Source organism: Xiphophorus hellerii, chromosome 22, assembly GCF_003331165.1.
Source record: "Xiphophorus hellerii strain 12219 chromosome 22, Xiphophorus_hellerii-4.1, whole genome shotgun sequence".
Taxonomy (NCBI): domain Eukaryota; kingdom Metazoa; phylum Chordata; class Actinopteri; order Cyprinodontiformes; family Poeciliidae; genus Xiphophorus; species Xiphophorus hellerii.
In genome coordinates, this window is record NC_045693.1 from 20482830 (window position 1) to 20497205 (window position 14376).

A 14376-nucleotide genomic window follows, 5' to 3' on the forward strand; every position below is an offset into this window, starting at 1 on the left:
TTGGAAATCAAGGTCCCATGGTATGGAGGAAGAATTGAAAGGCACAGAGGCTAGAGGGGCTTTCAATGATCAGTGACGTTTCATTGGAATTTTACAAGTTTTAAGTGAGCACAGCAGTCCTGCTAATGACCTCGTTATTTGACTCAGGTGTGTTGAAGTAGAGATACATCTAAAAGTTGAAGGAGACAGGCCCTCAAGACCCTGGTCTAAGACGTACTATCAAAAGGAAGATACAACTGTTTAGATCCAAAAAACAGTTGCAAAACTGCAACATGATCCAAAAATGTAAATGAGCTGAAGGCCACCATTGGGTCTTATTAAAAATAAAAAAAAATCATTTTATTGTTTCTTTATAGGAGAAAATGACAAAAATCTCACTGTGCATTGAATCTAAATAAAATGAATTAGTAATATGAACTTTTTAGATGTATCGTAATTTATTGAAAGCACCTGTATGTAAGAGATTTAATTTATTATTATTTTTGAAAGATATATTATTTAATTCCATGCTGAAGAAACACTCATGCATAGGAACTAATCATTTCAGAGTGTTGGACAGCTTTTATAAGAATTTAGTACATGAATGATTAATTTTTATTTTTTTTTTATCTTCTGCCACAATATGATTGGCTCGTGCATCTCTAAAAGCTTCCAAATGCTGTTCAAGAAAACAACTAGCATACATATGCTATCACATATAGTGGAATTTTTTATTCTATAGTAATAAAATAAATATCAGTTGAATATCAGTCAATTTTTTTTATTTCAAATTCATCTCTTTTTCGAGGTTTGAAACGCTGGCCTGTTAGCGTAGGCTTCTGTTGCCTTTGATTACTCATAAAAGACACTCGAAATTCCTTTTTGGATCAAAACAAGTGAAAACAAGAAGATCCTATCCTGCATGGCTGCTAAGTTACAGTACAAGCGCATATACATATGATAAAGCTTTGTGCTTTTTGAACAAAATGACATAATTGAGCCCATACAGAGTTTGCTGTGTCTACAGTGAAATAAATAGGTGATTATACAGGGTTATATCCACCTGACCTTAAACGTTGACGTGGATTCAGTTTCTTTTCAATCAGTTTAATCTTCATATTTAAAATCAAATTCCACAGATTAGAGAAACACTGTTGCCCCAATTGAGTGTTTGGAAGATCTACCTAAAAATGCTGTGCAAAATATATTAATGGCAGGTATAGGAAATCACATTTTCAGTGTAATATTGGTATTCTATCCACACCTTTCAATGACTCCAGATTGGAGCCATATGTGGCTCAGGTGTTAGAGTGCTTCTCTTCATAAAGGAGATTTATTACAGTGGTTTCTGATCCCATTCACATCTCATGTCATAAAAAACAGGAACACTTTCACATCATGTTGACACATTATCTCACCTCATCATTAGCAATATACAATTCATGTCACACATGTTCCATTTTCCAACTGATGATGAACAAAATAAGCTGTAATGTTTTACCCTACAAATCTCCCCTCGTCACTGTGAGAGTTGTTTATGTCCTCTGCATTTTTTATTTTTTGTACATAATATTCTGCTTGTTCTGCTTGTTGCTTGTTCAGAGCCTTTCCCATCAAGCTTTCCTGTGTTTAATAAATCATATATAAAATCAGGCATTTTGATTTGATGGTTGGAGAAAAGCATCCAAACAATTTTCTTGGACAAAGTTTCTGTGCTGTGTATTCAAAATAAATCAAGGTTCACATTGTGTGGACATACAGGCATCCAAGGTAACCGCATGCTGTTCTGTCTAAAAGCAATTAATTTCTGTGAAAAAATAAATATCACTTTATTCAGTTAAAATAATTTTGATTTTAGCAAATATTTTAAGCTGCAGTTTGTAAAAAAAAAAAAAAAAAATTAATTAAGATTTGTGTGGAGCAGCGTATCGGCCAATAAAAGGTGATGTTTTTATTTCAGGTGGTAGTTACAGTCATAACTTCAAAAATGCCAAAAGTCTTTTGTCTGAATGATTAAAAACCACTGCCTTTTCTACCAGATTAATTCTTATTGGATTGATATGGGACGGTATGAAGCGATTACCAGGATACGTACTTCTGAGAGAAGAGGTCTCTGTACGGACTGCCGTGTTGCAGGGCCATGCCGTAGCCTCTGGTGCTCATGCTGTTTCCTGCTACAGTCAGTGTGCAGTCGTCATCTGTCAGGGCAGCGTACTCCACCACCGCCATGTCCCACAGAAAGGCGTACGACTCCCGCTTTGCCTGTACATTTGAAACAGTTTCCACAACACCCATGCAAAAAACAGGAACATGGTAATTACATAACGGCATGTTCATAGCAACGCATCGCAGACATGGATTCCAAAGCTTCAACAGTCATTGTTTCATTCATTAAATAGCATAGTTTAAAGTTGCAGAATGAATTTACAACAGATTTAAATTTAATTAAAAACTAAAAGCAAAGCAATACATTGAGTACTAATGACTCAAAATTTTGTATTACTGTAGTTCCTACCAGACTGTATTCTATTCGGGCATCATCAAGGTTGTTTAATTACATCAACCTACCCTCTATTGCCCTTGTCTTTTTAAAAAAATAAATAAAATAAAATAGAATCATTATTTTACTTTCAAATCAAATCAAATCAAAATACAAGAATACTTTGTCCTTCTTGATTCAATTTGCATTGCTAGTGGGGCAGTGCACCAAGTTGTCTTCAGTAGGAAACACAATTAGATCGAAATATTCTAAATGTTTTCTAAAGAATAAAAACAGTCTGAGTCAATGTTGAATATCAACCACACTATTGGATTTCTTAGGATATGGTGTTAAAATGTCTTTTTACTTCCAGATTCTCTGCTGAAAGAATAATGCAAGGCACAAAATTGGATTTTCTAGCCACAGTCTAATTTAAATTCTCTTTTTTGTCAGCTTAAAAATGGCCAGAGGTCAGCCCCAATGTATGTCTTTACAGGGCTAAAAATAAACTTACAGCAAATTTGCACATGCTTAAGTTATTACTGTCAATTAAAAGACAGAATTAAAACATGCCATTCCGTTACACAAAGTTTGAAGTTAAGGAAACATTTGTCATCGTGTTACTATAAATGCAATCTAGTTAAATCAAGATGTCTAATCATATGCAGTCTGCTTTGTTTATATTAAAGATATTCAATTGTTTTACTAATGTCGGTTATTTAAATATTTGCAGACATTTACATTATTTTCTTAACACAGAGACATCTGTTTTGTCATGTTGAAATATTACACATTACTAAAGCTGCCCTGTTATGTTTATTGCCTTTTGTATTTCTTAGCAAAGCCCTAGTCCTAATTGAGATATTTTGGGAGAGATTTTTTTTTTAATTGTAGGATTAATGGTACACTACAAGTTGGTTCTCCAGGATTTAACAGCCACCATTAACTCTCACCTTTTTGATGCCCTCTGATGGACTTGAAACAGAGTTATCAAAGCCATTGTTCTTGTTGACGACTTTCCAGAGTTCAGCAAACATGCTGTCCTGCTCCAAAGGGTTGGTGCCTTTAGCATGGAAATATTCGTACACGGCTGAGTCTCGCACTGTCCCATAGGCAAGGTCCACTTGTTTGGAAAGGTCCTGGAATGACCTTATTTAGGGGCAAAAAAGAAAAGTATTAAAGCACCAATAGGTTTCTCTAAATAGTATTTCCACATATCAACACATAGTTACGTGATGGCACAATGTTGGTTGTCCTTTTTTAAAGAACTTAAGGAATAGATTAATCCACATGTTTTAAATTCAAATGATTGCTCTCATCAATAATTTCATATTTAAACACATTTGTCAAGCTTAAAATTTTACAATTCCACAACTTTTAGTGACTTTTAAACAAGAGACTTTACTGTTTTTTAAAAGGCTCAGCATTGCAATTTCCAAACTGAAACAACCATACACCCATCTATCTACACACCTTTAGCCTCCTTTCAGCTATTTATCAATTACTTGAAACATCCACACAGTTTTAGATTTCCTTCTTGGTTTTACTTTTCTGCATATACTGTTCAGCCCAAAATTATTCATAACTTTGAAAGATGTAACGTTTTCATTTAATCAACATGTTTATCAGACTAGAATACTAAGTTCTAGTTCTAGCCAGAGTCCAGAGCTGAATCTAGTAGAGAATATGTGAAGGGAGGTAAAGATTAGGGTGATGGCAATGCGACCTTTCACTTGGAGCTGATGACAAAATATCAAGTACTTGAAATACCCGATGAAAAATGCAAAAACGTGCAAAAACTGATCAGTAATTATAAGAAGAGTTTGATTGCTTTAATGCCAGTGAGGGTTTTCCAACAATTTTTTGAAAATTGTATATAATTACATCAGTTTAAAAAATAAAATGCAACTTAAACAGATTTTTTTTTTTTTTTACTTTTGAGAGTTACATATAAAAATAAATTTAACTTATGACCAGTTAACTTAAATAAACTTAAATGGCGTGACTAACCAGCTGTCATTAATTAATTTATTCGTTTTAATATTTTAAAGTCTGCTGCTCATGGATACTTACAAATATTTCATTTAAATGCCTAGCATAAAGTTACCATTCTGAATACATACTTGGACGGATAAATAGATGGATGTATAGATAAAAGAACAGAACTATTGCTAAGCTTGTCCTTTGTTCAAATAATCGCATCACAATCAGACATTCATATCAGACATGCCTTCTCTCATCCTTATCAGCACTGACCATCAGATTGTAATGACTTGATTTATGCCAAGCCAGGCATATTTTTAGTTATGTAAGCAACATTGAAGTAGAGCCACAATCTCAAATAATAAGTGTTGTGAAAGCTGTGAATAGGTTCAACTCAGCCATTTTCTCTGTATGGATGAATTTTATCTGCCAGCACACATGGAGTGTGTCTGTGGTGGGCTGGATACGTTTTATTTTTTAAAAAATGTATAACATTTAATATTCCCTCCAATCCGCATCTTAAACAAACTCAGAACATTCCCACAACAAGATGAAATGAGAGGAAAAAAAGTTCATCATTGATAATAAAAAAGTTTCAGGATTTTTCGCTGTACAAGAAGCTAAATCAATGATGACAGATAATATGCATCACATTCAGTTAACAGGAAAACTGTACTCTGTGTGCTGGGAACATTTATATCGCCATCACTTAATAGATTTAACTTGGCATTGTGACCCGTGACCCCAAAGCGCTTCACACTACATTCAGTCATTCACCCTTTCATGCACACATTTACATGCTGATGGCTACTTTGTAGCTACTGCTGCCCTGAAGCAGACTGTCAGAAGTGAGGCTGTCATGCTCTGGTGCCACATGACCTTCTGACCACCAAGTGCCCGAGGACACAACAACTAACACGGACAGAGCAGGGGGGTCAACTGGCAACACACCCAATAATTGCTCCATTATTTCCTATATTGGCTCAAATGAGTTTGAATGAGAACAAACAGTCCAGATTACAGCTCTTTTTTTACTTGAGGGGTTCTTAAAAAAAAAAAAAAAAAACACTTTGTGGATGTTTCTAATTTTTACTTAGATGTCAGATGATCATTGTTAGGAATACACAGTTAGCCATGATTTTAGTTTCATTATTTATGAAATTATTCATAAATAATTTACCAACACTGGTTAAAAAAAGTAAAAAATAATAAGTTTCTTACTGGATTTGGAGTCATAAATTAGGCTAACAGACAGTCAGCTTATAGACAATGATCAGAACAATCCAAAGTTTACCTGTAGAACTGTGGCAAAATTGACTCAAAGCCATAATTCATTTGAAGATAAATTATTCCTTCTGGGCTTAGCTGTAAAGATTTTATGGAGTTCTTTACTCATAAAATGTACTAATTAGGAAGAATGCTTCCCTCTGCACTGTTTGTGCAGTTCTTATTCCTGACACATGCCTTCTGAAAATTGTCAAAATCCTTAACTCCTTTCTAAAATATTTTATTCCCCTTGATGTTGCAGAATTCATATCCATTAGTAGTGCCACTACTGCTACTCTATTTTTTGTACCCTATTCTAATCAAAAATGTGTTTGTGTTTATTTATGCTATTGATAATTGGTTTTGGTTTTGATCAAATAATTCTTCTTAAGTACCACTATTTTTCTAAAATATTATCAAGAAGAATGAAATATTAGACTGATATTACCCAGTTGTATCTGTCAATGAAACCAGTTGAGACTGAGTGGATGAACACGGATGATGCATTTCTTTTTTTCTTAAATTCAGGTAAAACCAACAACTCAATGCTGGTCCTTGATGCTAGAAAAAACACTATCTGTATCCAAATGTATAGTTCATATTGACAAAATAAGATGAAAGGCAATCGAGGCTATTAAGTTCTTATGTTTTACCTCACAAATTAAGTAACTCACTAAAAGTCTTCCCTTCATCTTCAAAATAAAGAGCTTACCTTCAAAAATCAAAGCAGAAAAGCCAGTGCATGTTTTTAATTCTTGCATAATTAATTACTGCAATATAGTTTTAATTAGGTGTCCAAACAATACAATGAAAATGTCATTTCACAATGCTGCAACCAGTGTATTGAAAGGTACACACATAAAAACCCCAAAAGTTATTATGTGAATTATAAAGTGAGTCTCTTAATATCTTTTTTTTCATATAGAATAAATAGAGTGGGCTTCTTGGAAAAAACTTATTTGTTCCTGACTTGCTCTCAGAAAGTTGATTTCTTCAGTTTCATCTCTTATTGCTGCTCTGGACTGAAACTCTCTGAATCAAAACTTTAAAATTCAAATCATACATTCACCAGGGTCAAGACATCAGATTTAGTCGGTAAGGGGGAAACAAACTAAAGGAATTTTCTCAAACACAAACCAACGACTGTATGACACAATAAACTTTGCCGAATGTCCAGTACTTTGCCTAAATGAGACAATACGTTCATAGAAACATGGTGATATAACTATTCAGCAAACTGCATGTATTATCCACATCCACTTCAGTTTGGATGATAACAACCAGTTCAGTTCGAATTTCATCAACAGTAAGAGCATTGAATTAGTTTTTGTTTTTCTAAGCCAAGGGTACCAACACTTCTTACCCAATTTCTTGTACCCTGTGCCTACAATATGTTAATTGTATCTGATTTACTGTATCATCTTGGACTGTATCCTTGACTTTGAAAAATATTCTTCACACTGCATCCTCACTGGAAACGTCTCTCTGCGTCTGTGTACTGTGTTGTCTAGAAGAATGAGAACGGCAGAAGCAGTGTGTCTGCAGAGTTTCTGTACCATCTGTCCCTTAGCTGGTGACGGTTCAAACTTCACAACCTCTCCCAAAAAACCAGCTGCCAACCTCAAAGGAAGATTGCACTCTGCCTGACCTTTATTTACATCTTTGAAGTTTTTGAAAGTGAAGCTCCAAGAGAGGGGCGAATGCCAAAACACAACCATTACATTTTAGATCTTTTGAAATAAGTCAAAGTGCATCCGGAAAATAATCGCACCGATTCAAATTTTATGTTACAGCCTTATTCCAAATTGTATTTACAATAATCAATCAATTAATCAAACTTTTACATAGAAATGCACCATTATGACAATGTGAAAATTTTCTTTGTTTTTTGAAAGAAAGGATTAGAAATAGAAAACCGGTTGCCGCGGTGGCGCAGGGGTAGAGCGTGCGACTAGTGTTATAAATGCAACTGTGCAATGCTGTCATGCTCATGTGCAAAAAAAGGTTTCAGGAAAATGCTTCACATGTTTTTGGAAAAATGCCATAAAGAATTACAATAGGTAAAACCCAACTCATAATTGCAAATTTTATATAAAAAAGTGGCCAGGGTGTGTATTTCAGTTGCTTGGTTAGATTAAATTTGTGAACTATAAAATTCCTAAAGCCCTGTGCTTTTTTCCCATGCAGCTAACCACTATAATCATCTTCAATAGAAATGTTTTCCCTGGGGGAACTATAATTATCTTTAATGCAAATGTTTTCCCAAAGGGAAACACACATCAGATACATTGCAGGGCAACACATCAGTTGCCCGGCTTCCTTTCTTGTTGAATTTTGAGTCGTTACTTAAAATAGCTGAAAGGACTGACGATCTGGAAAATATGGGTTATGATTTCTATGGAAATTCACACTGTGAACTGTTCAGCTCTCGAGTTTCATTGTGTTCAGTCAAATATAATTTTTTAACAATCACTCTAGATGAAAGAAAGGTTGTTAGTTCTTAATCCATTTTTATAAGTGAACAAAGTCCAGAATGCATTATGTCTGCCTGCTCAAATATTTTCAACTGCCATGATGTGGTGTCCTTTAAAATGTGTGAAACATACCACAGGAATAGTCTCCCACAGATGCCATTTTAAAAACAGCTGCTCTCATGTGTTGTCACAGGTGAGATATGTGCTGCTTAGCATTCGCTCAGTCTGCTGACATGTCCCCATGTGGCTGTTTGACAGAACCAATACAATCAAATGTCTTTCTGCCCATTCTTTAGAGGGAGAGAAGGACATCAGACCAAAGTGGATTCACTGGCAGATAACATTTAGACTGAGAAACGGTCGGTTGTTATCCAGCAGGTCAAAAATTAAAGGATCTTTATAGAGAAAGAAGCCGATCCCAGTAGATGAATCTTTAACCAAAACTGTTGCATGTGTACCACAAGTTCAAGTATTGAAAATCTGAAGAAAAAAAAAAAAAGCACTGTAGCTAAGAAGAAAACAAAGTCAATCTGTACACCATATGTACCCAGTCGATAACACATCTCTAGAGATATGCAGAGATACAACTTCTCATGATCGCCAAGTTTGAATGAAATTCCCCAGTGTTTGTAAACAAAATATTTTCAAATAGTGTGACAGAAAAAAAAAAAAAGAAAAAAGATGTTTTACCTGACTGCATTGTCCATGCGTGATACAGTGAGGTAGGCAGCCAGGTTCGCTGTGTAGGACGAACACACGATGAGGGTGAAAAGCCACCAGCTGCCCATGACGATACGCAGAGCCACTGAGCCCAGAATTGAGTCGCTGCCTGCAGGGTTGAGATGAAAGTAGTTTACAAGTCCACCCAGAAATGCATATCCCATTTTTACAGATTTTAACCAGGGTGATAAAACATCGCCTCCAGCAGCAGTAAAAGGTATTGCCTTTTTTTTCTCCAAATTAAAGCTAAATATAAATATCAATATGAAAACTACTCAAAGTCTTCACAACTCAGAAATAAAGACATCAAGTTTATTATTTGAAACATGAGACAATGGTAATAAACCATTTCAAAGCAATGATCTTCAACTAATCCAAAGATTGCTTTTCTATTGACTGACAGAACATTCCAGTTGGGCTGAAATGGCTCCAATATCTGATTTGGAGTAAATGTCAGCACTGAACCAAGACAACAGATGTGAAATAGACGTGAACAAAAAACTTAAATACGGCCCAAACTGTACTTCAACGTTATCGGGGGTCTTGAAGTCTGATTTATTTCAGCTTATCTGTTGTGATGGTGGCAGGGAAATATAGATTTTACAGCTGCAATATGTAGTGGATCGTTTTCTGCATTTTTTATTGCAGTTCTATTGGATTCTAGTGTGCTTAGATTTTTAAATGGTTTTCTCATGTGTGGTCACATTTGTACAGGTACATATCTATAAATTACAATATTGCAGAAAAGTTTCAACACGTTAATTCAATTGGTGGATCTCAAATTGTTTACACACAGATTGACTGCTAATGTTTATTTCTGTTAACTATGTTTACGATCTACAGCTAATAGAAACCCAATAATTTTATTTTTTTTCATTTTGTAATATTATATAGGACCAACATATTTTAAAGTAAATGCTCTCAACATTTGAGTTGGAACTTCATCAGTGTAATGTTGCCTGGAGGCTCTGCTCAAGTCTCCAGGAAATCCTGGTAGCAGAGTCTGGTAGTCTGATGTCCCCTCATCCTTTCTCTTGACGATACTCCGTGTATTATCTAGTCATTTTTCAGGCTAATCAATCTCAGTTATGCCATTGTTACTAGACAAAGTATTGGTACTTTTGGTCAAGTTCTGCTGGAAAAGGTGAAGAAGCATCTCTGTAAAAGCTGTCAACAGAGAGAGGCATGTCGACGTTTTCTGGTGGATACCTGCGCTGACTTTGGAGTTGATAAAACACAGTGGACCAACACAAACAGATAACATAGCCCCCTAAATCATCACTAACTGTGGAAACTGCTCATTCATACTCAAACAACTTGGATTCTGTGACTCCAGAATCTGCTACCTTGATTTTAAAAAACAGATGACTAAATTTCACTTTAGACCAATGGCCTGCAACAGTGGTAGTCCGGGTCCAGCACATGTTTTTTTTAAATGGAGTGAACCTCCCTATCCTCAACCTGGCAGCTTTCCTCATTGCTATTGAACTTTTTTCAGTTCACATTTTTCCTTCCACTCACCTTTCCCCTAACATCCAGCTTGAGCTGTTCAGCTTGAACAATAAGCTTTTGTAGCCTAGAGTACTCTATTTTTGGAAGGCATCCAGGACAACCTGCAGTGTCAAGATTGTTCGAACGACGGCATAGCATCTCTGTACTTGGAGGAAAATATTTACTTATTGGTCCTCCTACATATTAATGAAATTTCTGAAAAATCACATTTGGGTTTTGTTTTTTTTTATTATTATTTGACACCATAACCATGAACACTGATCACTGTTTGTAATTAAACATAACTTCAGTTCAACTGATTTACTGAAAAGAATACCACTGAAAAGTTACTTTTATTACTCGAGATATATCTGCCTGTGGATTTAACATACAACTGGTATACTGTATGTGTAAATACTATGACTGTTTGTCATGTAGCAACTGTAGTATTGCAAATTTTTCTTAATGTCTTAAAATTTCTAATCCTTGTTTCTCTCATTTTATGATAGATAAAGAATTTTATGACAGTAATGTTGCTGTTGAGTTTTGGTAGTAGTCGCCTGTTGTCCGCAAAGGCATTAAAAAAACGGGTTTAGAACCGTATGAGGAAAAATGTCATCTTGAATCCTGATCCTAAAATGGAAAGCCATGGAAAATGTCATCTGAAAGTTTCAAGAATATGAAAAGTGATGAAAACATATTTGTCTGAAAGTATCACAATCGGCACAGCTGAACCCTCAGGAAAGCTTAAAGGAAAAAATAAAATAAAACGAAAGGTCTCGTCAGATGTATCATACTACGGCATCAATCATTTTTATTACACATGGCTCTGAGATTTTTATTTTATTTTTTAAGGTTACTGAATGTGAATTGTCCATGTGCAGATTTAATTGGCTCTAACCATGCTCCTCAGTGGGACATGCTTTCATCTATGAAATAAGCTGATTAAACACTTTAATAATAATTTAATAATAATGAAAAAGGTTTTATATCTATTTGGTCTCTGGGATGATTTGGATTATATCCTACCTCTGAATGACCCCCATATGGAACAAAAGAACAGTTCCTGTTTGGAAAAAAAAACTGTAGTGACACTCAGTATCTGGGGGTGAACACACGACAAAAACCAGCTAAGTGGCAGCATACCATTATGGATTTCTCAGAATATTTGGATGCCAAGTTTCAACTACTAACAATGGCACACCAAGCATCAGCAGTCAGATCCATATCAATGCGTCTTACATCAGCCCCCTAGCTCCTTCAAAAAAAAAAAAAAAAAAGCACTTGAATCAAAAAGTGGCACCACTGGAACATGAGCCAGAAATGAGAATGTGAAAAAGAATGCACATAAAAAGGCATGAATTTAGCTTCTCTTAAAATATAGTGGGTGTTAGGTTAAAAAAGGTTCACAGGCACTGCGCCAGACTTTGATAGATGCAGTCTGAGCTTTAACATTGGTCATTTGTTGCGACCAGACGTACCTGGATCAGCACCAGACGTAAAGATGGGGTGTCCTCCTTCAGAAAGGCACCTTTAAAAAATGCTAAGGTGGGCATTGTGCCTGAAATTTTCTATCTACTGAATCAGCATTTGTTGCATGGTGACATCCACATATGTCTTCCTGTTTATTGTAAGTTATTATACCTTAGTGGTTATGACAGCAGCCGGCAGGCACACTGTGTTGGTAATGTCAAAGATCAGCTTTTCTGTACTAAAAAAAGTAACATTTTTCCTGATTGGCTTAGAAATGTGCAGTGGAATGAAGACATTAGTTATGAAATACTCTTCACATGTTCATCTGCCTTGTTAACTTACGTTGTTGCGTTTATATGCACTGCAGAACAGTGAATCTTTATGAATAGACTTTGATCTGGAAGGAATAAAGGCTATTTTTATTTAAATTATAAAAATATCTATTGATAAGTGAAACGTAGAATAAAATAACCTTGCTAAATTTAGATTATTTTGGAGTGAAACTATAAAAAAAATTATACTTTCACCATTTAATAAAATACATTTTTGGATTAATGTGTTTACTTGGTAAAACATGGAATTTTGTAAAACAGAAAATAAAGCTATTTAGATCCATAGAGGCCTAGGTTCAGACATCTGATCTCAAAGCAATTTATTTTTTACACTAGGTTGTGAATTTCAACTATCTGTAGGAATTTGTGTGGGTTGGCATGAGATTCTAACAACATAATCTGTATTAAAAGTACCACAGTACCTAGGGGGTTTTGCACATTTTCAAACAAGATGGATAATTTTACTTGTATTTTTAATTAACTGACCTTGCTGCACGAAGGCCCCATAGACGATCCAGATGGCGCTCTGAAGTGAGGTAGAGGTGGGAGGTGGTGGATGGCCTGTGTTGCTGTGACATCTGACTGCTTGGATACGTCGGAGCAGGAAGATCATGATGCCCACTACAGGTATGGCCGCTGCGATGCATGCCCACACGGCCAGGTCGAATGGGGCAAGCAGAGAGAAAATGTTGATCTTTTCCTCAGACTTGCGCATCAGGATTCCCACGGAATAGTCCAGGTAGCGCTTGCTGAAGTCCACTACACTCTCACGCTCCGGTGTGATGGTGATGGCAGATACGGCCAAGTCAGCTCGCTGTTAAAAAAAAAAAAAAAAAAGCAGCTGTTTTTATTTTTTTTGCCAAAACTCAAGCATTTGACCGGCATTAGTTTGCCGTTTCTTGACATTTAGGATGTTTAGTAGATAATTTAGTATGTTTGTGTTTCTGAAATAACTCAGACTCCAGTTGCTTGTTTATTCACTCATATTTTTTTCTGAATACTTTTCTGTAGAAAAAACATCAAACCACATAAGTATTAATTTTTGGACTATTTAGTGCAGGTCATTGTATCAATTTCTATTTAGGTTGAACTGCAATTTTGCAGCCAGATGAAGATAGCTTGTGAAGTGATGGCCTGATATACAGGCTCTTCTTCCTAAACTACACAATGAACTAACTTTTAGAAATATAATTTCAAGACAAGCATAGGAATTGCTCTTTTCACACAATCAAAAAGTACAAACCTTGCCAATGAGTTCTCCAATCATGCCGTTCCAGGACCCATTAGGGAGAGCCGAGCCGTACTTCCCATCGCCGACTTGGTAAATATCGTACTTGAAGCCCAGCATCTTGGCGAGGCCATCCAGGACATCGATAGAAAAACCTTTATATCGTTTGGGTTGACCCAGAATGTTTTCTGCCACCATCACAAAAGGTTCCTCCTGTTTTTAACAGAATAATCGTCGATACTTTAAAAAGCAGGTTTCAGATGATGTTACGGTCCGGACATAGTAGTATTGAGAAACATATTTTAAGGCCGAGTTTTACGCACAGACTCTGAGAACTGAGGATGCTTTTACTCAACCACAGACACATCATTTATCTCGATGCGCACAAATCTAATGGTTGGATATAGAGCTTCAAGCAGGACACGATCAGTCATCATAAGATGCCTTCATGAAAAGCTTCTGTATGTTCTCCATTAAACTTCATCCTCGTAAAATTGTTTCCTTAGCAACTGTTGATCCATAACAAATGGCACCATGGCAACTGCTATGGTCCATCAACGAGAAAATTGTCATTTCAAATTTATTGGCTCCCCCCCTATGGCTCCCCTTTATGAGTGGAAGTGTCATGGCAGTATTAAATAGGTGGAGTGAAAAGAGCCGAGCAGGACGGGGTGGGGGAGGGCAACACGAAAAGAGGAGAGATGTTAAAGTGGGCAGGGGCAAATGACTTGATGAAGTGACACTGCCAGGAGAACGCTGAGCAGAACTTATGTGAATAAATATGGTGGAGGTAAATCATCTGTGAAAAGAGGAAAAATGGAGGGGAGGAGAAATGATTGAGGTAAAGGACGAGGGCAGAGACTCTGTGGTGAAAAAAATGCGGTCTTACTTTTAGAGACGCTGCTGTGCTTTAGTCGTTTTCAGATGCATTATATTTCCAAGACAAGTGAA

General features: G+C 36.0%; 1 protein-coding gene across 1 annotated transcript in view; it reads right to left on the minus strand.

Annotated features, from left to right (window-relative positions):
- Positions 1 to 14376, minus strand: part of grid1a (glutamate receptor, ionotropic, delta 1a) — a 239526-nt gene that overhangs the window by 7265 nt on the left and 217885 nt on the right. The window contains exons 10-14 of the mRNA XM_032553886.1: positions 13441 to 13638; positions 12684 to 13011; positions 8872 to 9010; positions 3412 to 3607; positions 2075 to 2241 (exon numbers count right to left, since the gene is read on the minus strand). Coding sequence (XP_032409777.1) covers positions 2075 to 2241; positions 3412 to 3607; positions 8872 to 9010; positions 12684 to 13011; positions 13441 to 13638 — 1028 coding nt within the window. The remainder of the gene's footprint in view (positions 1 to 2074; positions 2242 to 3411; positions 3608 to 8871; positions 9011 to 12683; positions 13012 to 13440; positions 13639 to 14376) is intronic.